Source organism: Cololabis saira, chromosome 19, assembly GCF_033807715.1.
Source record: "Cololabis saira isolate AMF1-May2022 chromosome 19, fColSai1.1, whole genome shotgun sequence".
Lineage (NCBI taxonomy): Eukaryota > Metazoa > Chordata > Actinopteri > Beloniformes > Belonidae > Cololabis > Cololabis saira.
In genome coordinates, this window is record NC_084605.1 from 33,053,151 (window position 1) to 33,077,344 (window position 24,194).

At 38.9% G+C, this 24,194-nt stretch overlaps 2 protein-coding genes across 3 annotated transcripts; one reads left to right on the forward strand and one right to left on the reverse strand.

Moving 5' to 3' along the window:
* Positions 1–3,160: 3,160 nt before the first annotated feature.
* On the forward strand, positions 3,161–5,498 carry LOC133419292 (phenylethanolamine N-methyltransferase). The gene is made up of 3 exons (XM_061708374.1): positions 3,161–3,407; positions 3,836–4,046; positions 4,949–5,498. Exons 1-3 carry the CDS (start codon positions 3,233–3,235, stop codon positions 5,385–5,387), a joined length of 825 nt encoding a protein of 274 aa, XP_061564358.1. The 5' UTR covers positions 3,161–3,232; the 3' UTR covers positions 5,388–5,498.
* A 1,575-nt stretch (positions 5,499–7,073) lies between these two features.
* On the reverse strand, positions 7,074–23,655 carry LOC133419256 (protein phosphatase 1 regulatory subunit 1B-like). 2 transcript variants are annotated; one of them, XM_061708323.1, is made up of 5 exons: positions 23,413–23,655; positions 13,071–13,154; positions 12,231–12,306; positions 9,876–10,004; positions 7,074–8,308 (listed from the first exon to the last, which is right to left on the reverse strand). In XM_061708323.1, the coding sequence occupies exons 1-5, from the start codon at positions 23,539–23,541 to the stop codon at positions 8,172–8,174; spliced, it is 555 nt and encodes a 184-aa protein (XP_061564307.1). In that variant the 5' UTR covers positions 23,542–23,655; the 3' UTR covers positions 7,074–8,171. The 2 variants fall into 2 exon arrangements, with proteins under 2 accessions (XP_061564307.1, XP_061564308.1); XM_061708324.1 differs by having other exon boundaries at positions 8,178–8,308; positions 9,860–10,004.
* Positions 23,656–24,194: the final 539 nt, after the last annotated feature.

Genomic DNA, 24,194 nt, shown 5'->3' on the forward strand with positions numbered 1-24,194 from the left:
TAATTCTATCCTGGTTTTAACAAAAAGCTAATGAAGGGAAGCTAAGATTGGAGAAATATGATCTCTTATTGTAATCAACAGAACTCCTGCTTCAGCAGGGGCGTCAATTCAGTATGGCAAGGTATGGCAGCCACCACACCTTGGCTTCAAGGGAAAATGTAAATGTTTGTTTTTTAAATACATTTATGGAATTACTCTGTGTCTATTTGTATTGATTATTCTATTACTTAATACATATAGAATAATTACAAATGCAAATCAGAACATGATCGATTTCACTAGTTATTATACAATGCAAAAACTCAAAATCTTAACAAGAATATTTGTCTTATTTCTAGTTAAAATCTCAAATTTTTTGTCAAAAAAATTTCATTAACTTTAAGACAAGACTCAAAAACAACCATTTTCACCTGTTCCAAGTAGATTTTCAATTAAAATAAGTAGAAAAATCTGCCAATGGAACAAGATTGTTTTGCTTGTAATGAGAAGATAAATCTTGTCCCACTGGCAGATTTTTCTACTTATTTCAAGTGAAAATGTACTTGAAACAGGTGAAAATGGTCAAATAACAAGTTATTTTTCTGGTGATGACTCTTGTTTTAAGTGTAGTGTTAACTAGAAATAAGACAAATATTCCTGATTTTGAGTTGTTGCAGTGAGCGAGACTGCATTTGAAAAAGTTCCAATTTTCTTGACCACACAGATAAGCTATAGCAGACTTCTGTGATGAGTATTTGCTGGACGTGTTGATTGATACTCTAGTTAAGTTCTGTGACTCGTAACCTTGCCATACCTTAGCTTCCACTGAATTGACGCCACTGTGCTGCAACATTTTGGATTAGCTGTAAATTGTTCAGTAGTACTTCGACTGCGTCCTACGAACAAGGAATTGCTGTACTCTAATCTTGAAAAAGCAAATGCACGGACTAATTGTAATTTAGGACTTTACTTACTTTTTTCAATCTCTTGAAGGTGAAAGAAAGCAGATTTAGAGACTTATTTTACATGCAATGTAAAGCACAAATACTAGTCAAAAATAATCCTAGGACTCCTCAGAGCAGTAGATACAAGACTAAGGCCTTACATCCAGCCAATCAATCATTTATTTATTTTATTTACTTGCTTTATCCTGTTTCGGGGCTGGAGCCTCTCACCATAATGTGATATGCAAGCCCTGGATATGTCACAAACCCAACACAAAGCCACACAAAAGCAAAAACACAGCAATGCACACTCACACCTGTTTTAGTATCTGCTCTGATTATACAAATGTAATTATATTTCAATACTTTGTTTGTCTCTAGTTTCCTGGAATTTTTTTTTATTGCTTTTTACTCTATCTGGCAGTTAAGTACCTATTAGCCTACTTTTAACAGCTGTTCATGACACAGTGCCACATCCCGAATACCTTGTTTCCTCCAGGAACTGTGCTATTTTAAATGTCTAAAGAGGCCCTTTTATGCTCCAGCTGCCAAAAATGAACGGAGTGATATAAAACTCCAGGGACAGATATGTTTGATTACTACATGGCTGTGTTCCACGTTGGTTGATATAAAATCCTCCGCTGGGGTTCAGTAAATAGATCACATTCATTAACTGAGAGGATGAAGCTGACTGTATCATCAGCTGGCCACTTTAACGACTTTGCTTTTATAACATGACAATATATATAGCAATAAATCAAACTTGACATGTTCCTGGCTCGGAGGAAAGACCATACTAAAAATAGTGACATGACAGTTTGCTCACTGACACAATTAACTAAAAACGTTCATGTATTCATGTATGAGAGCATCATGTTGCCAATCCACAATTGGAAGGGTTCTGGTTAAAATGTTGGCTGAAATCTTTCTTTGTGAAGTTTATATGTTCTCCTTCTGTCTGTCTGGGTTTACCCCAGGTACTGTGGCTTACTATCCAAACACATGTCAGGTTATCTCTTGGTTTTGTGCCTCATTTGAATCTGTCTGACCCTGTGCTCTTAACTGAGTATACACTGATCCTTCCCCCTCCTCTCTTTAACCTTCGTCTGTTGTTAGGGTCGCCACCGACCCGTTCTTAGGTTTTAAATTCATAAAACTACCACAAAAATGCGTTTATTGCATCAAGGCTTTTTGACTTTGTCAGGAACCTTTATTTCAACAAAATAATATCCAACATTTTTTTTCACTAAATTATAAAATGCGCTGGTTGAAATTGTTACCTTTTACTTCTTTTCCATTTCCTTGAAGTAAATGAAGTAAATTGACCCATAACACCATAGATGTTACTATAGTTAATAATATTAAAATGAAAAAATAACTGAAACAAATTTATTTAAGATATGTGTTCTAATACCTCTCCGTAATAGCCAGGTAACACAACAACCTTTTATTTATTCATATGATTCTCTTGAGGCTCATTTTACCAGTTTTTAAAATTGAAATTAAGGGCTATACTGACAAAAAAAGGCCCAGAGTCCCATACCAAAAATATTAAAACCAATATTGTCATGGATAAGGAAGCCTAACAATGTAACCAAGAGATGAGAAACAAATTGGATGATGGATAATTGCTTTTAGTGTATTTTAAAGATAATTTAAAACACGGGTCAAAACCGACCCGTTAACATCGGAGATGGTAACAGAAAGCTAACACCAGACAAAGGTTAAAAAAAATCTGTAGCTCCAGAATAAAGTTACAACTTTCTTTGGCATGGAAGAGGAAAGTTTTTTCTTTTTCTTCGTTAACCTTGTTATGATTCATTATTCTTAATGCCTTTGTCTCCATATAAACATAAAGTATAATGGCTCACTGGGAAAGAGGACAGTTTGTTCGTCTGAAAGGTAGACCTGTTTGTGTTGTTCAAAGGGGTTGGCTGAGCTAAATTTGTTGCAAAATACCCTTTCTAATGATTATGTAGATATGGAGAGCCTTTAAGAGGTGGGTGAAGGACCTAAAAGCCATAAGAGGAGTCCATTAATGGGTCTAGTGTTGGAGTAAGCCCGGTGATATGATGGTATCAGTGCTGCAGGGCAGAGAAAGTGAACAGAACTAATGCTATCAGGGAGCATGGGCTGAAAAACAGGATTGCTATCTCTGACCAAGTAGCCCAAAGCACACACACACAAACATGATAGCGTAGGTACATTTACACATACAGGTATATAAGTAAACTCACTGGCGAGCAGTGTACCTGAAGACTTTCAGCCCAATAAACAAGTGGAAAGGTAGCAGTGCAGAGCAAACAGGGATGATGGAAGAAAAGAGAAAAGAGAATGGAGTGGCAGCTATGGCAGCTTGCTATGAGAAATTTGATCCTGCAGCGTATCTACAGTACAACTACACTCCACCACGAGCTGATTTTACAAGAAAAGACAGCATTGTGCCTTGGAAACTGGCATGCTTGCATCGAGCTTTCACTGAAGGTAAGCACACGGGCAAATCAAACTGCATGGGCCTATTGGTGTATTTAAGCTAAAATAAAAACAATTTTTGTCTCTTAAATTCTAGACAATTTCTTTCTTCCATATTTCTTTAGCTCCCTATTTCTCCTTCACAGAATTTGTCAGAAATAATCAGTTCTTCATCAGCAGATGCCTCCAATTTAATCTACGCAGCACCCAACTTTATTATTATGATCCAGAGTTTTACAAAATGCAGCTTTGATTTAGTTCAGATTTCTTTTGTTAAAGAAATTGTAACATTTTGATGCTGAAAATAATACATTTCATCTAAAACTCACACCTCGATATGTGATTGAAGTTTTATTACAAAACAAGCCTAATTTGTTCAAATAATTGTCTGTTTTTGATACGTGGACCTCTTCTCTACCTCTTTTTTTCATCTCTTTCAGCTGATGTGAAGGGGGAGCTTTTGGTGGACATCGGCTCGGGCCCCACTCTGTACCAGGTGCTGAGTGGCTGTGAGGTTTTCAAGAAAGTTCTCCTGACAGACTACCTGGAGGTGAACCGGCAGGAGCTGAGGCACTGGCTGGAGGATGACGGACAATCTAACCTGGACTGGACACCGTACCTACAGTATGTCTGCAAACTGGAGGGACGCAGGTATGGAAAACACGCACCCATGTCAAAACAGATTCAGATTCAGAATCAGAATCAGAATCAGAATCAGAAAAGGGTTTATTGCCAAGTTTGTGAAACACACACAAGGAATTTGTTGTGGTGATTGGTGCAATACAATACAAATATAAAAGAAAATATATAAGAGATAAAATGTATAAACAGAAATGTACAATAAGAGGTTTTTAAAGTGCCGAAAATATGAGTCTGTACAAAAGTGACTTAGGATGACTTAGGACAGATAAAATGTATAAACAGAAATGTACAATATGAGGTTTTTAAAGTGCCGGATATTCTGTACAAAAGTGACTTAGGATGTGCGTTAATGTGACGCATAAGGTCAGGATTGGAATCTTTTTTTTTTTTTTTAAAGATTTTTTTGGGCTCTAGTGGCCCTTTATTGAGAATGCAGACTGGAAAAGGGTAGAGAGAGAGAACGGGGAAGACACGCAGCAAAGGTGCACAGGCTGGGATTCGAACTTGAGACCGCTGCAGGAGGAGGACTGTAGCCTCAGTATATGAGGCTTAACCCACTGCGCCACCGAGCGGCCCCAGGATTGAAATCTTAACGTTAATGTAATGTAGAGTGGGGTGGGGGGACAGTCCGTGGTAGACGGGGGAGAGGGGGGTCCGGGGCCTTGTCGATGAGGAAGCTGCAGACGGGAAAAAACTGTTTTTGTGGCGTGAGGTTTTGGTCCTGATGGACCGCAGCCTCCTGCCAGAGGGAAGAGTCTGGAACAGTTTGTGTCCGAGGTGGGAGGGGTCTGCTGCAATCTTTCCTGCACCTTCAGGGTCCTGGAGGCTTCAGGTCCTGGAGAGATGGGAGATTGCAGCCAATCATTTGAAGACAGCACACTTGCACTCTCTAATTTTATGGTTTCCACCAGGTCTTCAGCTTGGACAGACAAAGCTGCAAAGCTGCGTCAGGTCGTTGCCGACATCCTCCCTGTTGACGTGCATAAATCTCAGCCCGTGGCCCCTGACGCTCTTCCTTCAGCAGGGGCCGACTGTCTGGTGTCCTGTTTCTGCCTTGAGAGCGTCAGCCCCGACTTACCTGCCTTCACCAGGGCTCTGGGCCACATCTGGAAGCTCCTGCGACCCGGTGGTCACCTCCTGCTCATCGGAGCCCTGGGAGAGAGCTATTATTTTGGAGGCCCCGGGGTCAGAATCCCTGTAGTCCCACTGGATGAGGCTCAGGTTTGTGCCAGCTTGAAGGAAAGCGGTTACACCCTCATCCGGCTGGAGGTTTACACACTGTCCCAAGATATGAATGTCGGGGTTGATGATGTGACAGGAGTGTTTTTTGCGAAGGCGAGGAAGGAATAAGGTTCAGTGGCAGAAATTATGAATGATGTAACTGGGCAGATGAAAATATCAAAGATAAAGAGAGTGTAAAAGCATCATTCAATTTACAGCGACAGAAATGTATGGTTTGAAAGAAGTTGCTATATATATATGTATATATGTATATATATATATATATATATATATATATATATATATATATATATATATATATATATATATATATATATATATATATATATATACTATATACTATATACAGGACTGTCTAAGAAAATTAGAATATTCTGTAATGCAATTAAAAAAACAAAAATGTCATACATTCTGGATTCATTACAAATCAACTGAAATATTGCAAGCCTTTTATTATTTTAATATAGCTGATTATGGTTTACAGGTTAAGACTAAGATTCCCAGAATATTCTAATTTTTTGAGATAGGATATTTGAGTTTTCTTAAGCTGTAAACCATGATCAGCAATATTAAAATAATAAAAGGCTTGCAATATTTCAGTTGATTTGTAATGAATCCACAATGTATGACATTTTTGCATTACAGAAAATAAAGGACTTTATCACAATATTCTAATTTTCTGAGACAGTCCTGTATATAAACGAATGAAATATATGGCTCACTTTAAGTCTCAGTACATTTAGGTCAGAAATGTGATTAAATGCTGCCTCCTACAGTTCAAATATAGGTACTACAGTATCGAGACTGAGTGTATCACAGTGAGCATAATATGCTAAATGTAAACATTGTAAGCTTTGCATAATTGATATATTCTGAAAAAAGTTACATGCTGCTTTACGTTGAATTGTTAATTCTGTATTAGAAAAGATCTATCTCCTCTGTAATTTGTGCTGCTATGAATAAAAAAGTGTTAAACTCAGTAAATTCTTAATACTTCTTGTTGATATGTATCATCTAAAATGGAGAGAAGTCCCGATAGAAGGCTGAATGAGTGTGATTAAAATTAATAAATAAAATGTTAACATCTCTTGTGATTAGGCCTGTGTTGAAAAAATCGATTTTCCGATTCTAAATCGATTCCCATATTAATTCCTAAAAATCGATTCGTATGTCTAAAGATCTTTTTTTTTTCTTCATTAGATTTTCGCCCGGTGAACTTTTATCCCAGTAGTCACGGCATTTAATTCACACATGGGCGTGGTGTGAAACTATCAAACAATGAACATGGCGTCGAAGAGTAGCTGCAGCGATTTCAGCGACAGGCCTATAGTATTCATATGTTGCATAACTACAGTCATATAATTCAGGCAAAGGCTCAAAAAACATCGGAATCGAATCGATTCTTGACATTTGAATCGATACCCAGCCCTACTTGTGATTAGATAGAACACCGCTTTCAACTGAAAAAAAAACTAAAATCCTCCTGGAAAATCATGTAAAATCACTTAAAAATAAAAACCAAAATAGTTTTGGCATCATCATTACCTGACAGCTAAATTTGTCTCAAGTTATTAAATTCATTAAACTCTTTCACTTTGTGATTGTGATTTAATGTTATGTTGTATTAAAAACTCATCATTTTCAAGCTTAAACCCAAGGCTGTCCACAAATTGGCAAGTCAACAATAAAAGAACAAGTGTAATTAACCTTGCTGCTGTTGTAGTCCAACAGAAACATTACACATAACCAAGTTTTACAAATTAACTCTTCACATGTAGGATCCCAGCAGCACCGGCAGCTGGTCAGTTTGTTTTTATTTAGAATGAGCACATCATTCATGTGTGGGCTCATGAATGCACCGTCATCATCATCACGTTGGTTTTGTACATTTAAGGTATTTTTTGATTTTCCTTGTAATGTCTACAGTCCCAAGCACACCATCCTGGCTAAAGAAAAACAACAAACGGTTCATAGTATTAGACCAGAATAACAAGGTTACATTATCATGATTAGCTGGATTCAGTCAGTTAAACTATAACCTTGATTTGCTTTGGCAGTGACTGAACCTAAATCAGAATGAAATTCATCTTCTTCTTGTTTTATCAACTACAAACGTACAAAACACCTGAAAATGTTTAAGTAACTTCGCACAGAACTAAATGGATAACAATGATAATATAGTGTGAATAATGTATAACTAAGGCCATTACATTCACGACACCCTCTCGTTCACAATCTCTGACCAAGAAACTGAATGTAAAATGATAATCTCCTTCTATATACTGTATATCAGACATAGGGCGTAACAGTGGTCTCACTGTGATACTACAGGACAGATAAAATACTACAGACATTATAAATATATGTTTTACAATATGCATATTATGAAATGCTTATTCCAAAGTGTTTTCTAGGAGTGACTTATTAAATGCACAATGTGACTTAAATCAATTGAAAATTAGATTCTTCACGTATGAATATATGTGTTGGATAAGTGCTGAATCCACTGTGACCGAAAAAACTAAAACAACAGAAACACAAAGATTTAATTTCAAATTGTGTGGTTCTCAGAAGTTCTTACATTTTATTGTTCAGTGGCATTGGCTGATCCAGAAGTGACCTCTGGTTCCCCCATTCACTAAGACATGCAGTATTTAACATGTCTTTGTTTAAACTTTATCCTCCAATTTCCTCATTTCTATTGTTCTTTGATGAACGTCTCTTTTTTCCAGTTCTATCTTTTTTTTGTGGCACCCATACATACACTTATACATCTAAAAAAAAACATATGCTCTTGCATACATATGTGCAAGCACACCCACAGCCCATGCGCGTGCCTTGCATGTATATTCCTCATTAACTCTACGTCTCTGTTAGAGCCTTCTTCTTTTGTCATTCTCCCTGTGTTTTCTCATTTTCTGTGGTCTTATCCTTGTTATCTTGGTGATGACTGGGCTCAGCAGCCCTCACTCTTGTACCATCCAGATTATCACGTGGATCCCTGAGTGGTTTGCTTTCTTCTCTTGCATCTGTTGTGAAAAGAATATTCAGTGTGAGTGTGAGAGACATTTGTGCATGTGAACCTGCCAGTATAAGAGAGAGAAAAAAATCCAAAGCATGTTAAACTTCAGGCATGTCTTAGGGACATCAAGGACTGGATGTCCGAAAATGTTTTGCTTCTAAATTCAGATAAAACAGAGGTTATCATTCTTGGTCCAGAGCATCTTAGGAAGGGATTAGATGGTGTTGCGATGGCTTCCAGTGCAAATATGAAAAACCTTGGTGTTGTTTTCGACCAGGATTTGTTGTTTAAACCGTATATTAATCAGGTTTGTAAAATAGCATTTTTCCATCTCCGTAATATCGCAAAGATTAGGAAAATCCTCTCGCAGAGTGATGCAGAAAAACTAGTTCATGCCTTTGTATCTTCTAGACTAGATTACTGTAATGTGTTATTAGCAGGATGTCCAAGTAATTCTCTGAATATACTCCAGCTGATCCAGAATGCAGCAGCAGCAGCAGAATGCTGCAGCAGCAACACTGGAGAGACCACGTCTCTCCAGTGTTAGCGTCGCTCCATTGGCTACCCGTAAAATTCAGAATCCAATTAAAAATGTTATTACTTGCGTATAAATCCCAAAACGGCTTAGCTCCGCAATATTTGCAAGACATGATAGTGCCTTATGTTCCTGGCAGAGCTCTCCGCTCCCAGGGTGCAGGTTTACTCGTAGTTCCTAGAGTATCTAAATGTAGATTTGGAGGGCGGGCGTTCTGCTATCAGGCACCATTACTATGGAACCAACTTCCAATCTGGGTTAAGGAGGCTGACACCACCTCCACCTTTAAAACCAAACTTAAAACCTTTCTGTTTAGTAAAGCCTAAAGTTAGTGTTTAGTAAACCTCTAGTTAGTGTAAACTCTAGTGTGTTGGAGTCAGTAGTCATAGTTGCAGCTATAGAACAAGACTATAATAGTTAGTCTCAAACATAGCTTGGTGGTAGATATGCTGCTATAGGCCTTTGCTGCAGGGGGGCACCGACATGATCCACTGGGCGGTGCCTCTCACCCTTCTCTTCTCCTCTTACAGTATCTCATAGCCATCATTTTTGTCCATCATTCCTGTAGTTTCTTGTGCTGGCCCCCTTTTTTCTCTTTTGTGCATGTTTGCAGGCCGAAGCTTCAGGAGCTGCATGCTGACCTGCAGTCCAACCCTCTGATCATCGTCTGGTAGATGGCTGCTGACATCCTGGCCTGCCCCCTCTCCTTTCTCTGTTCTTCATTCTCTCTGTCTGTTTTCTGTTTTCCGGCTCTGTCCAGCTGGCCTCCGGCAGGAGGGTCCCCCCTTATGATCCAGGTACTGGTCCAGGTTTCTTCCCTCCTAAAGGGGAGTTTTTCTTGCCACTGTTTGGCTTAAGGCTTTTCTCCCACTAGGGGAGTTTTTACCTGCCATTGTTTATGTAATAATTGCTCGGGGGTCATGTTCTGGGTCTCTGGAAAGAGCCTAGAGACAACTTCTGTTGTAATAGACGCTATATAAATAAAATTGAATTGAATTGAATTGAAATTAAAGATGCTCTCACTGAATGTCCTACACACTTGTAGCTGAAGCCTTTGGCAGCGTCTCCTCATCATGTTGTTCCTCTTCCTCACCAGATGAGGGCTCATCTCTGTCTACTGACTTCATGTCTAGGGAGGAGAAGTGTGCCTTGGCCATCTTCTGAACAGCTGGAAATGCAATATGATAAAGACAATAAAGACAGTATTGAAGCACTAATAGACAATTATTTACACTTTTATCTGTGACTAAAAAATTCTGAATGCCAAGATTGTTAATTTTAGTCCAACACGTGGGTGTGCATCCCAGCCGTCCAGACGAGAAGTAAGTGTACATCCTGGACAGCTCACCAGTCCATCGCAGGAGCACAAATACACAAACAACCAGCACTCATTAAAGAATCAGCAGTCAGTCTAATATACATGTGTTTGTACGATGAGAGACGCAGAGTGTCTGGAGCAAAACCACTTACGCAACAGGGAGAGCATGCGACTCCAAACAGAAAGGCCCCAGCAGGGATTCGAGTCAGGAACCTCCTAGTTGTGAGGCAACAGTGGACCAAACCACCTAGGCCAATCAAGCTTACATATGTGCTCAGTTATTGGTCAAGAAAAAATTATTAAAAAAGGAAAGAAAAAATGAAAGGATGCTCCCTAGGGAGGCGTCCAGGAAGATCCGATACAGATGCCCAAGAAACCTCAGCTGGCTCCTCTCAATGTGAAGGAGCAGTGGCTCGACTCCGAGCTCCTCACCCTATCTCTAAGGGAGCATCCAGCCACCCTGCGGAGGAAACTCATCTCGGCCGCTTGTATCCGCGATCTTGTCCTTTTGGTCACTACCCAAAGTTCATGACCATAGGTGAGGGTAGGTGCGTAGATTGACCGGTAAATCGAGAGCTTCGCCTTTCGACTCAGCTCCTTCTTCACCACAACAGTCCGGTACACCGACCGCATAACTGCGGACGCTGCACCGATCCGTCTGTCAATCTCCCGTTCCATCGTTCCCTCACTCGTGAACAAGACCCAGAGATACTTGAACTCCTCCACCTGAGGCAGGACTTCTCCACCCACCCGGAGAAGGCATGCCACCCTTTCCCAATGGAGAACCATGGCCTCGGTTTTGGAGGTGCTGATTCTCATCCCTGCCGCGTTGCACTCGGCCTCAAACCGCCCCAGCACATGCTGGAGGTCCCTGTCCGATGAAGCCAACAGGACAACGTCATCTGCAAAAAGCAGAGATGAAATCCTGTGGTTCCCAAACCGGATCCCCTCCGGCCCCTGGCTGCGCCTAGAAATCCTGTCCATAAAAATTATGAACAGGACCGGTGACAAAGGGCAGCCCTGCCGAAGTCCAACATGCACCGGGAACAAGTCTGACTTACTGCCGGCAATGCGAACCAGACTCCTGCTTCGATCATACAGAGACCGGACAGCCCTTAATAGAGGGCCCCGGACTCCATACTCACCAATCCCCCACAGAACGGCACGAGGGACACGGTCAAATGCCTTCTCCAGATCCACAAAACACATGTAGACTGGTTGGGCAAATTCCCATGAACCCTCAAGCACCCTGCGGAGGGAGTAGAGTTGGTCCAGTGTTCCACGACCGGGACGAAAACCGCATTGTTCCTCCTGAATCCGAGGTTCAACTATCGTTTCATTTCAATAGTAGTTTTTGATAACTGTCACCCGAAAAATGTCACTTCTTCTTCTGTGGCTAATAAAGGTACTTTGGACCTCTTTACTACTGCAAAGACACAGTTGTATTTCTATGGTGTTGGCGCCCAATGACGTGCACGGTAATGATCTGCACATTCACATTCACATTCACACAGCACGTGACCGCTCCGTACCTGAGACGTGTTGTGAGGTCTAATTTTGGCACACAGTTCTGCCATAAACGTACCTTTTTACAGCCAATTGAAATGCTGGAGTTCACGAGTTAACCCACACAATGGTTCTATTTCATTCTCACTCACAAATGCTTATGGTTTGGAGTTAAAAACAAATGGTAAAATATATGGTTAGGCTCTCAAGTTACAAAATACATAGTTAGGGTTAGGGTTGCCTTATGAGGATCAACGTCTGGTTGTAATGATGTAAGCCTGTGTGTGAATGTGTGTGGGAGAGAGAAAGAGACCATGTTGCAGCTGCATCCTATAATCCAGGATGATCCAGAACGGAATCACAGCTGTCCCTGTTCCTAATCTCACATGGCACACATTTTTGCACTCACACACTGCACAAACACACAAAATCTCACAGATTTTTGGGATATTTCCATGGGCGGTATAGCCATACACCAATCTGCAGTTGCCACAGCATGAGCAGAGCTCCCAAATACTTGTACTTTTGCAAAATACATACCCCAAAATACTTTCAGAAGAATGCATTTACCTTTAAGGGATGGCGGCTGGTAAGTTGACATATGAACCAGTTTGGCTTTCAAGGGTCTATTTTCTCCCAGAACCCACTGCCGAAAAAATAAAAACAAAACAACTGTATTAAAAATCATGTATTTACACCATGTCTTAGTCTTACATCAGCCGATCAGAAGATACTGGATACTATGTTGTGTTATTGTGGTCTAAAGAAAATTCCACAATGTTCTAATTATTATAATAGAAGAACAGAATCCACATCAAGCGAAGATGAGAACAAAAGTCTGACATAAAAAAGATACAAGGGAAACACAATATACTGTATTTTAACTGTCATCTACATTTATGCCCATAAAGATCAAATAACTTTCTTTTTAGAAACGTTCATCCTTTTATTTCCTCTTTTTATTTACAATAATTTCATCAGAAGAGGTAAAAAATGTCAGTCTTACTTTATGGGCAACAGTGTATATTGAAAGGAAGTAAGAAAAATATTTCAAAAAGTTTTGTTCCGAAGATTTACCATAAATAGATCTAAATGTATAAAAATGATTGGGTCTAATTTGTTTTTTGGGGGGTTTTTTTCCCTTCAAGAACTTATTCTCCCAGTCCTTTCTTTTCACTTCCCCAGCCCCACAGGTTTTATAAAACTTGATATAATTACAGGATACAGGTTATCAGTTGTGACACAAAATTGATTATTGTAATTTCTAATGAGATATCATGCTTACGTAATTATATTAATACATTTTGATCTGTTGATCTACCACCTAACTTTCTATCCTTCCTCTACAACCAGTAAAACGTATTTGCTTCCGATTTTTAATCTTTGAATGATGCACATCAGCTGACTGACCTGATGCTGACCATTGTCGTCCTCTGGGGACGGTGGGTCCGTCAGCCTGAAAAGCGTAGCAGGTGTCGGCCTTCGACGTCGAATCTTAGTTAACAGAAAAGAAAAGAAATTAAAGAAAAATGTAATATAACAAATTAATGTGTCATATATTATACATCTGGCATTATAGGGTTACGTTATGATCATTCTATTATTCAATCAAGCCATTGTCAGTGTCATGTCTGCAGGTTATTTATACTATGATAAGATTTATATTTTTCTGACAACAAGCTAATAATTACATTCCTTTTCTTCCTGACAAAGGACAACATTTTGTCAGACATGTTGACTGTCGGATTATTAAAGACCCAAGAAATTAGGCTGTTTGCTCCTCGTCTTGTAACAGTTCATCTTGTCTTATTCTGCCTTTGTATACTTTTTTTTTTTTATTATTTTGTGAAAGTGTTTGTGCAGACCCAATAACATGGCACTTCATGACATCTTCAGATATAATCTTGGGAATGGTTTTGCATGGAGGCAAATTTTTTTCATAATTAAAATTTTTGACAACGTCTTTGCTCTTTTGTCGTATGCTTCATATTACCTGGAAGTGCTGGAGCAACCACTGGCAAAATAACCTATAAGAATCCACAGACTTGAATAATCTTCATTAATCTCACATGATTCAGATGCATGTTTACACGCTGAAAAACTGTACCAAAATTGACAATAAATTTAAAAAAAAACAACACTATAACTCATGATTAAGATATCCAACTGAAATTCGAGAACAAAGCCTGGGACATCTAAAAGAGCCTTACTTTACGTACCAGAAGGGGACCCCACAAAATGTAAAAAGTTTATTTGTCATCGTTGATTGTATGAATACATAAAAAAAAAATGTATTAAAAAAAAGCTTTCACATTCCAAACCAACTTCAATAAAGTTTGGCATAATGAAACACATATACATCCCATTAATAGTGGACATTTTTAGCGCACTTTCATTGATTTTTGAAAAAAAACCACTGCCCCCAACGGTCAAATCAAACGTCAAATATAACAGCTATGCCAAATGTAAATAATGATTCTATGACGTTTTTGGCCGTTCAACATATTTTATATTTAAGCAGAGAAAACTACCCTAGTTTTGCACACGTCTTTATCTCAAATTGTGAAATGGTGTACGGCAAATGACGTCTCATTAGTGATGCATGGGCTATTCAGTCCACTAACAAGGTACAAAGTTCAAATTTCCTGCTGGCACAGTTCTCCTGGCTGACAGACAAGAATCTCTGTTATATTTCCAATTTCAGAAACATCCATTCTTTGATATCAGCTAAGGTGGCTGTAGTTCTAACAAGGTTATAAACAATATCTAATGCCATATAAATATGATCAAAAAGACAACAAAAACGTTCATAATTAGTCCCTCCTGCTCTTTTTTTCCCTTTTTTTTAAATAATCTTTTAAAACAGCGGCTAAACTGTCATCTCTTGCTACTGTTTTCTAGTACAATCCACAAATTAGTCACTAGAGGGTGCATTGTGCTCAGAAGGAGCTTGAGAACAAGCAAAGTAGAATCAATCCTGCAGGGAAGCTTTACCTTATTTCCTCTCCTGCCTCTGATTATAGATACAGGATGCAGAGCTGATAAATGCACCCCTCCTTGCCTTAGTAATTTTTGGCAGCTGGACCAGGATTGGCACCTTTTCTGGATGGCTGATATCCTTTCACTGTTTTTTAACAGATCAGAAAAGATATCAGCCACCCAGATTTCATTTAGTTTGACGTAGAGGCGGTACAGCGTAACAGAGGTGAAACTATATTACTTCACTGTGGACACTGTGTACTGAAAAGCTGTCAAGGCAGGAGAACTAAAGTCTGTACTGGCTGGGAGTGTCCAGTAATATAATTATTGAACTGCAATAGCCTCTAACGGCATGTAACTGATTTAATGCTGGTACCATTGGGTAGAAAATGATATACCCTTCATATTAACAAGATGTATAACTGATGTGATTAAGTTGACAGATGTTGCTGCTTTAATATTGTGCAGACAATTCACACTCTACACTGAGCAGATTTTTTGACTCAGACTTTGATGTCAGCTAAACTAAACTGCGTAGATGGATGAATAAGGGCTTGCTGAGATTTCTTCAGAAGCAGAGGTCATTGTCTCAAAAAGAATTAAACCCTGCACATTTAAGGACATGCTGATGACAAGACACGGATTAAGTCTGGCTGAGGCCAAGCATTTTCTCAGAGCACACCATCAGAGTAGGAAAATAAACAGGTCTTACAGTTCTTTGCACTTAAATATGGGAAATTATGTCAGGTCCAGTCCAGAGAGCTAAAAATGTAACCAAAAGGACCTCAAAAGTACTGTATCACAGGAGCAGAATGTGTGAAACATGTAAGCAAACTAGCAACAACCATGAGAATCAATAAATCTACAGAAACTCATGCATATAAAAAGTAGCATCCGCCTGTCAGTCTCAACCGTCTTCAACCTCAGCAACAGGAATAGATATGGTAAATGTTCTGTGAAGGACAGGGGTTGCTGAGTTTACCAGTGAGGATGCATGTAGCGAAAAACAACCTCGTCAAAACCTCAATACAACAAGGTCTGATAATGAATGCAGACAAATCTGTGAAGACGCGGCATTATGAATCACATCCCAATGGTTTGTTCCAAAAACAGTGTGAAGCCATGTGTCACTTTCTGACAGCTAAACAGAAGAACTACCCCACTTTCATTTGAAGCTACTTCACAACTAACTTGACAGTTTGGATGGGAACACATAGCTCTCCTTACAAAGAAGTTTATGCCATTAAGTGCTTGTCAACAACAATTACACACACATCACCCGTCTCCAGTCTCTGCATGGGTGTAATATTGACATTCCAGTTGACAAATGCATTCATCACATTTCAGAGGTATGTGTAGGGAATGCTGTAAGATCTTAGATTGGATTAGTGTGCTACAGACATACATGACATACTCACCATCTTTTAAAGTCTTATCTAAACTACCTCAGGTATGTTTTCAGCTCCATGAGGGACCATGGCATTAAAATGTGACCCATAAATTCCAGGCGGTTATAAATGTATTTTATTTTTCTATCTTCTAACAAATTAACAGACTGAAGTACGATTCACTGTTGCAATATAAAGGTCTACTTTTTAATTATAAATAATTGTTAACTCACCCCTTGTGTGCATGTGTCTGCTAATCTATGTAAAATGTTATATTTCTTCTTATTCATATTCTGAATAGGTCATAACACAAATGTCCGGAGTTGAAAGGAAAACAATTTAAAAAGAGGCAAAATCACAGTTAACACTGACATTGCATTCCCAATATGGAGATAAGTCTTAACAAAAAAAGGAAGGAAATATGATGCAAAACTGGCAACATGGCTTATAACTTGGTAGGTAGGCTAAACTATTGCCAGTATTTGTTATGATCTGCTATTTACACAAAGGTTACAATGATAGTTGTTACACAACAGCAAAACTGTTAATATTCATGGCTCCAAAATATCAAGAAGTTTATTTATATATTTCATGTAAGTGATGCTTATTCTATAAATCAGTGGTGCTGTCCATGGTACTGAAGAATCACCAGGATTTATACCAAATATAAGTTTCAAAATGATGTCAGACAGTAATAACTGATATTTTGTTATGTTTCTTAATATAAAATATACAATAATAAACAATTTTATTTTCTTCATAACAAGATTTCAGAGGGAAGCCTGCAAACATCGAAAATACATGAAGTATAAAAAGTACACATGAGGTGCTTTATACATTTTAGACACTGTATTTTATAATTGATTAATTAATTCATTCATTAATGTATTTATTTGTTTTTATACATTGCATCATGTTGTATTTACAGTATGTCTGCACTTTTGGTTTTGTAACATCTTGATCCAGTACAATTATAATATAAGTTTAAAATATTATACGAGTGGCTGGAAAGCCAATCACAGCTCTGAGTGTGGGCACCACTATGTGTGGGCAGTTTCACACTCAGGCAACTCTTCCAGCATGTGCCTCCCTTTGTGTGCAGGATTCATCCATATTAATGACTCAGCCACATACAAATATGATGCCTTTGTTGGAGAACCAATATATATATATATATATATATATATATATATATATATATATATATATATATATATATATATATATATATATATATATATATATATATATATATATATATATATATATATATATATATATATATATATATATATATATATATATATATATATATATATATAAATTGCAAGGTATAATTAGACTTGGAATTATTATACATAAACCATTTAATGCAACAGAATCACATTAGTGCAGAAACAGATGGATTCACACATCTTGCACCAAAAAGCCTGTGGAACTAAAGGTCTCATCTACAATTTGAGCACCTGTCTACGGGCTTTTCAGTCAAAGTATTTTGTTAAGTGTGTTGCCAAAAGGTTAGGTATCTACAGAGGACATGCTATTTTCATCTGGACCTTGTGCAAATGTTAGATCAGCTGGCAGCTCAGTTTGGCTGCACTGACAGATTCGGTTAATTGTTATGTATTTGCTCTAGCTTGAGGTGGATTCATTTCCTTTGCTCCTTTGTTAGTTAGTGCTGTTGCCTCACAGTAATAAAGGTTTCACGTTTTAACATCTTGGTCATCAGCAGCTTTTCTACGTGGAGGCTATATGTTCTCACTGTGCCTGTGTAGAGTTTATATAGTTTATTTATATAGTCTCACAGTTCAAAGACATGCATGTAAGCTTTATTAGTGATTTCACATACCCTGACTGTTAGTGTTCATAGTTATCCATCTCCTTCTTAGGCCTATCACGAAAGGATGTGACTTTCCACAATGTCAATTGAGTCTATAATCTTGTCTACTGGATATACAGTGGGGCAAAAAAGTGTTTAGTCAGCCACCAATTGTGCAAGTTCTCCCACTTAAAAAGATGAGAGGCTTGTAATTTTCATCATAGGTAACTTCAACTATGAGAGACATAGTGGGGAGAAAGAATCAAGGAAATCATATTTGATTAAAGCTCTAAAATTATTATTATTATTTTTTATTTTATTTTTTTACATTAATCTGATGCATTTGACAATTTTGTTTTAGTTGTTATGCTATTCTTTTGCCCCATTCAATGTGTGGGATCAATAAATATGTAAATTAGTCGAACAGATTTGCCCTCCCCCAACTCTCAGTCTGCCTGTACGCATGGTCTCAGTCCCCCACTAGCTCCCCTACAATAATGGACTCTCAGCACTAAAACTAAACTGCTGAAGTTGGTATTCTTTCAAGCATAGGAAGGAAAAACAAACATCAAGCTGCATGCCCGCAGTATAAGCCATCAGCTCTACTAATATTGCCTTTAAACCACAGGGAAAACAGGCAATAAAAAGTGTGGGAGAGATATTTACTGTGAGACTAACTGACAAGTACAGTTTTTCACAATAATTTCACAAAAGCACTTAACATTTATCATTGCTGGAGTACTTTCAGCCCCTCATTTCACCTCACTCCGTTATCTCACAGGCAGCCTCCACTATAGCTCATGAATTTAGTTTGAATAATTTTTCTTTCACAAAGATAACATTCTAACTCTTAAGGAAAATTGAATGAGTAATAACATGTGGATTTGTGTTTCTGCAGGCAGTTAGGTCACAATTCCTCCTTTTTGCTTTACTTTTATGTATTATCTGTTTGTACTGCAGCTCAGTCCATGTGAATAAATTGTTAGCATAAGGGAGCATGCCAACTCGTCTAATCTCACCTGGACCTGGTATCTTTAGATGAAATTCAACTCATGATAATTAGCTTATGTGGTCATTTATTAGTAAGTTCTAACATCAACTTTGTTCCTGAGCACCAGCTCTGACAAGTTATCCCCAACTGACATGGGCAAAGGATTAGCTCCTTATGTTTGTCATGTATGAAACCTGGACTCTGACTGTTTGTGACAGTCATTGATGCATTGCAGTTCAAAGATGAACATGCTATATGTAATGGCTTTAAGAGAGAGACAGACAGCAACACCAGATGGATATACTGAGGAGATTAAAAACAATATTTTCATTACAGTATTTAATGGCTTATGATTGAAATGAGGGGGAGAGAGAGCTAATACTTTAGATCAAAAACCCTTAGTTTTAAACAGCAAAACTAAAAAAATCTTGATAAGAGGTTGGAGATATTAAAGTTATATTCTGTGATTTACACATCATTCTACAGATAGTGAGTGAGGATAGCTGGGCTTGACACCACACCAACAATTTTATTTTATTGTTTATACATTTTATTTTATCTCATATATATTTGTTTTTATAATTGTATTGTGTTGCACCAATCACCATAACAAATTCCTTGTGTGAAAACTTGGCAATAAACCCTTTTCTGATTCTGATTCTGATCTTTTCATGCGTTTATGCATTATCCTGTCTGCGTTTCTTCTGTTTTTCTTTTATTATTTGAGAACCACACAGTCAAAAATAGTTACACCAACCACATTTCAAAAGTCACTGCAAGGATGATGAATGAAAGCAACAGGAATTTAAATCCATGAGTCCTTGAATCCATGAGCTGGATGCACTTTGGGGAATTTTTGTTGGTGGCATTAGCTGTCCCTGCCCTCGATCCAGGCCTCATCCACAGCTAATCTTTCTTTCATTCGTTTTAATCAGTCTCCTTGGCTTATTTTTTATTGCTTGGCTTTCTCTTTTTTCTTAAATGTTGGCCTCCTAAGCTCAAATCCCTGCTAGTTTACCTGTCTTTTTTCATGCCTATTTTAGAAATGTTCTCCACAAGCGCTAACCACTGACCACTTTTTTAAAACATATAAGTGTGAACTCTTACTTAATTATGGCTTTAAGTAGCACATTTTTGAACAGAATGCAAGACTAAATAATCCATTACCTAAGCCTCAAAGTCTTGGCATGACCGGGGTTGATTACATGAGCGGAACGTATATGGACGTGAAGCCCACACTGGTTTGTAAACTCTCCTGTGTCAATTCAGCTGTGTCTTATTTCACAAAGCAATGAGAAGATGAAATAGAGGAGAAAATTCAGATAAAACATAATGAATAAAACACATTACATAAAATGCTTGAAAATTTAAATAAAAATTCCGAAAACAATACAATGAGAATTGGTTCATCACTCATAATGAAAATCCTTATTTAAGATGTGTCAGGATTGGTTTTGCTGAGGACCCAGATGCAGGAGAGCAGGAGGCAGGAGTTCCAAAAAACTTAGGCTAACACATAGTCAAAGTTCAGGGGCCGTCCTCGGGACCGGCGAGACCGTTTGTGGGGCTGGTCTCGGGACGTAGCAGACGGGTCAGACAGAACCCGAGGGGCCGGCTTCGGGGGACATCGGGTCCTCGGCACTGGCTCGGGGGGACACCGGGTCCTCGGCACCGGCTGAGAGGGGTCCGGGACCATCACAGGATCAAGAACTGATGAGTCTGGGACCACCGCCGGAACAGGAACAGACTGGGTCTGGCGCCGACGTCGTCTCCTCTGGGATTGAACACACCTGGGCCCACCCAGAGCCAGGCGTGTTCTCCAGAAGGGGGACTCCTCCTCCTCAACGCGGCGGATATTCCTCTCTGACTCTCGGCAGAAGAACTCAAGGAGAGTAATTTACTCTCCCGCTGGGTCCATTCTGGCTGGTCCGTTCTGTCAGGATTGGTTTTGGTGAGGACCCAGATGCAGGAGAGCAGGAGTTCCAAAAAAACAAAAACGCTGCTGAGCAGGATCAAAAACGGAACATGAACAAGAAAACCTGACGAGGAGAACATGAGGGAACAAACAGTGCAAACCAGCGAGGACCAGGGGAAAGACAAGACTAGCGGTGCGTCCGAAATGCCATACTAAAAAGTATATACTAAAAAGTATACTTAAATTCGGCACACTTTTGAGTAAATATCAGTAGTGTGCATTAATTCGGACGTACTATTAAGAGCGCACACGGCACTTCCTGCCGTAGGGAGGAGGGGGGTTTGTTACCATGGTAACCTGTCACAGCAGCGGTAGCAGCGCTCCGCTCGGCTCTTTCCCGTTTATTCTGGCAAAACAAGATGACATTATATAATATTATTAAAAACGAATATTATAATATTAATATTATATAATAATATTATTATACTTAATATTATACTTATGACTGACATATACGTATCACTTAGCAACCAAACGCTGCTGCATTGCATTGTGGGAAGTTTCTGCTCGGCTAGTGTCCATCACTCCACACTAATAAAATTCTCCGGAATGAGTATGGATAGAGCTACTATTGAGTACGTTCTAATGTTTTGGACGCACTAAAAAATCTCACACACTCATTTTGCATACTCATTAGGGTGGAAGTATGCAATTTTGGACGCAGCCTAGATATACACAGGGGATAACGAGACACAGGTGCAGACAATCAGGGCAGATGGAAACAGGAGGGTCAAGACAGAACTGAAACTCAGGGACATGGGCTTTCAAAACAAAACAGGGAAATGTCAAATCCTGACAATATGTGTCCTTTTAAAAGAGTCAACAGACTCGACAAACCAGCTGTGTCCCTTCCACAGTCTAACACAGTAATTGATAGTTTTCACTCAGATGTTTTAAGTGTTTGAATTCAAGGAAAGTATGCTGTGAAGTGTGTTAAGTAAATTGGCCACGTAAGCCATTTTTTTTCTTATTTGTAGACTGCATTGCTAAGAACTATGGTATATTGGAAAGAGGTTTGTCATAAAATATACCTAAGAAATTGCAAATGAAACTCATTCTGCAACTAAGAGACTGTCCATATCTGCAACTAGATTTCTAGATGATGCTAAAGATTTAAATAAAACTCTTTAAACTACCATCTGTGTCCCTTTATAGTTTGTTTTTCAGCAACAGGTGACACTAAATAAATAAATAAACAAACTATTGGCATCTGAGCTGAGAAAGTGCCAGACTAATTTCCTTAAAAGGAAAGCTAAGTCAACTCATGACACTCTCAGCCTTTCTGGAAATGTATGTGGGAAAGAGTGATTAATGAAGACTGGGAAGGTAATTTACAGCACTATAAGTTGAACCTTTCCTGTGTAATTGGGAAAAAATAGAAATAAATTACCATAAAGATGCAATTAAGATAAGAGATCATTCAGAAATGGGTTTTTTTTCCATGTGCTGTTGCAGGAAAAAGAATGGGACCACTAAGCAAATGAACAAATGTATTCAAGAAAGGATAACAATAGTAGTGTAAAACCATGACAACAACAGGCTGTGAGCAGCGAGTGTGTGAAAATATTGGAGTATATAGCTGGAAATTATTGATTTGTTGCTTTTATCCATGCATTCCAGTACAAAAAAAAACTTACCAAACAGATGCCCTGTTAAATCTTCCAAATCATCCACTTGGGAGAAGTAAAGATTTCCGACATAGCAAATTTCCCTCTGGGGAGGATGGGATTAAGATAGAAGCGTCAACAGTGAAAGACCGGTAAATTTGGAGTATTAATGCATCAATTCTGTGGCCAAATATGATCTCATTGTTGCCTCCATAACCTTTTAGATCCCAAGCAAATGCACATCTTTGTACATGTTCTTGCTACACTGCACTCTTACACAAATACAGTTCCTCCCTCACTGTCAGCACGTTTCAATATCACTTCTTTTGCAATGACTCAGCCTGAGTTGCAGGTTTTATTTTTAAAAAACACATGCCTCCTTTTTTCATGAGTAGTAATGTTTCCTTTTGTTTTGCTTTTGTAGTTGAGGCTTTCTTTGTTGCTGTTGTTATTTTTTGCTCCTGCAGGCACCTCTTTTGCAGTTTTTTTTAAGTGCTTGTTTTTGTGTCTCACTTTGCCCTCCTCCTCCTCCTCCTCCTCTTCCTCCTGTCTTGTCTTTGATGGGCAAAGATGCCTCATCACTTTTAAAGGCTCCAGAAACTGAGGCTGCAGAGCTCAGCTTAATCCCAGTGCTGCCCTCACTCTGACTGCTGCTGCCCACTGAGTCATGCAAAACGTCAAAATCGAGAGTTCTGTGAAGTCTCGCTGGATCCTTATGTAACTCTCTATTAACTTCAGTGGCAGGACTCGTGCTTCAGCTGCAAAGGAAAGCAACTCTGTGTAAGTCACGATAAAAGTTCCAGACTTTGCTTAATACCTCTGCCCACGTTAATCTCCACTAAATAGATGCGTATATTCTGCAAAGAAAGAAAGACGCGTGTGCAGATTGTAGGATTTAGACACAAACAGGAAGTTTGACCCGGGTGTGACCTCACCCCTCCACACACAAACTATTGTTATCCACGCAAGCTGCTGCGCATCACGCTCACTCACCATCTCCACCTGGCGCGGATCCAGCTGCACGGGCACGGAGGAAGGCACAGAGAACTGGATCTTCCTCCTCGCATCCTTGTCCGCTTCTCTCTCCATCATCTCCGCGTCTGAAGGCAGCCGTGGGTCCATGGCATCCAGACTGTCCCCTCCAGAGACAAGAATCCACTTCCAAATGATCGGTCTGTGTAGTCTGGAGGATTTCAAAGCAAACCGGGAAATTGTGCAATATATAAATATATATATATATATATATATATATTCTTTTTTTTAATTAATTAATATCAATAGTGATTGGCCAAAGGGTATCCTTCTGTCTGCAGAGTTGCGTTTGACACAGCTTTGTCTGCTTCCTCCCCAGACCTATACTCTACTCTCCCTCCCTCACAACTGTCCGTGAGTCTCTCTCGCTCTCGCTGCAGCTGCTACGTTATTATAGAGAAGAGGAGTGAAGGTGGAGAGAGCGTGCACAAGCTTTGTGATGCTTTCACTGGTCGTAGGAAACTTCGTTTGAAAGTGGCCCATGCTGAAATATCCCCGGTGACAGGCTAAAAAGAGGACGACTGTAAAACTAACGAGATGCAGCGAAACCTGCAAATTTAAAGAACGTCTCCATCTCTAAATTGCCCTTTGAAAGCCCTTCACGGAGGAATGGGGATTAGGCTGTAAGGGCTTTCAAAAAGCAATATGCAAATGGAAGGCAGTGTTATTTGAGATACAAGAGCATTTATGGCACCAAATCTAAGGCCTATACAACACTTTTATGATTTGTTTCTCTAAAACTA

What these genes read in the sequence shown, in the direction of transcription:
- LOC133419292 (XM_061708374.1), top strand. Translation starts at nt 3,233, where the DNA reads ATGATGGAAGAAAAGAGAAAAGAGAATGGAGTGGCAGCTATGGCAGCT. An exon ending in GCATCGAGCTTTCACTGAAG is followed by an intron (nt 3,408 to 3,835) that starts GTAAGCACACGG and finishes CATCTCTTTCAG; the next exon opens with CTGATGTGAAGGGGGAGCTT. An exon ending in TGCAAACTGGAGGGACGCAG is followed by an intron (nt 4,047 to 4,948) that starts GTATGGAAAACA and finishes GGTTTCCACCAG; the next exon opens with GTCTTCAGCTTGGACAGACA.
- LOC133419256 (XM_061708323.1), bottom strand. Translation starts at nt 23,541, where the DNA reads ATGGACCCACGGCTGCCTTCAGACGCGGAGATGATGGAGAGAGAAGCG. An exon ending in CCAGCCGCCATCCCTTAAAG is followed by an intron (nt 10,005 to 12,230) that starts GTAAATGCATTC and finishes TTGCATTTCCAG; the next exon opens with CTGTTCAGAAGATGGCCAAG. An exon ending in GCCAAAGGCTTCAGCTACAA is followed by an intron (nt 8,309 to 9,875) that starts GTGTGTAGGACA and finishes TTTTCACAACAG; the next exon opens with ATGCAAGAGAAGAAAGCAAA.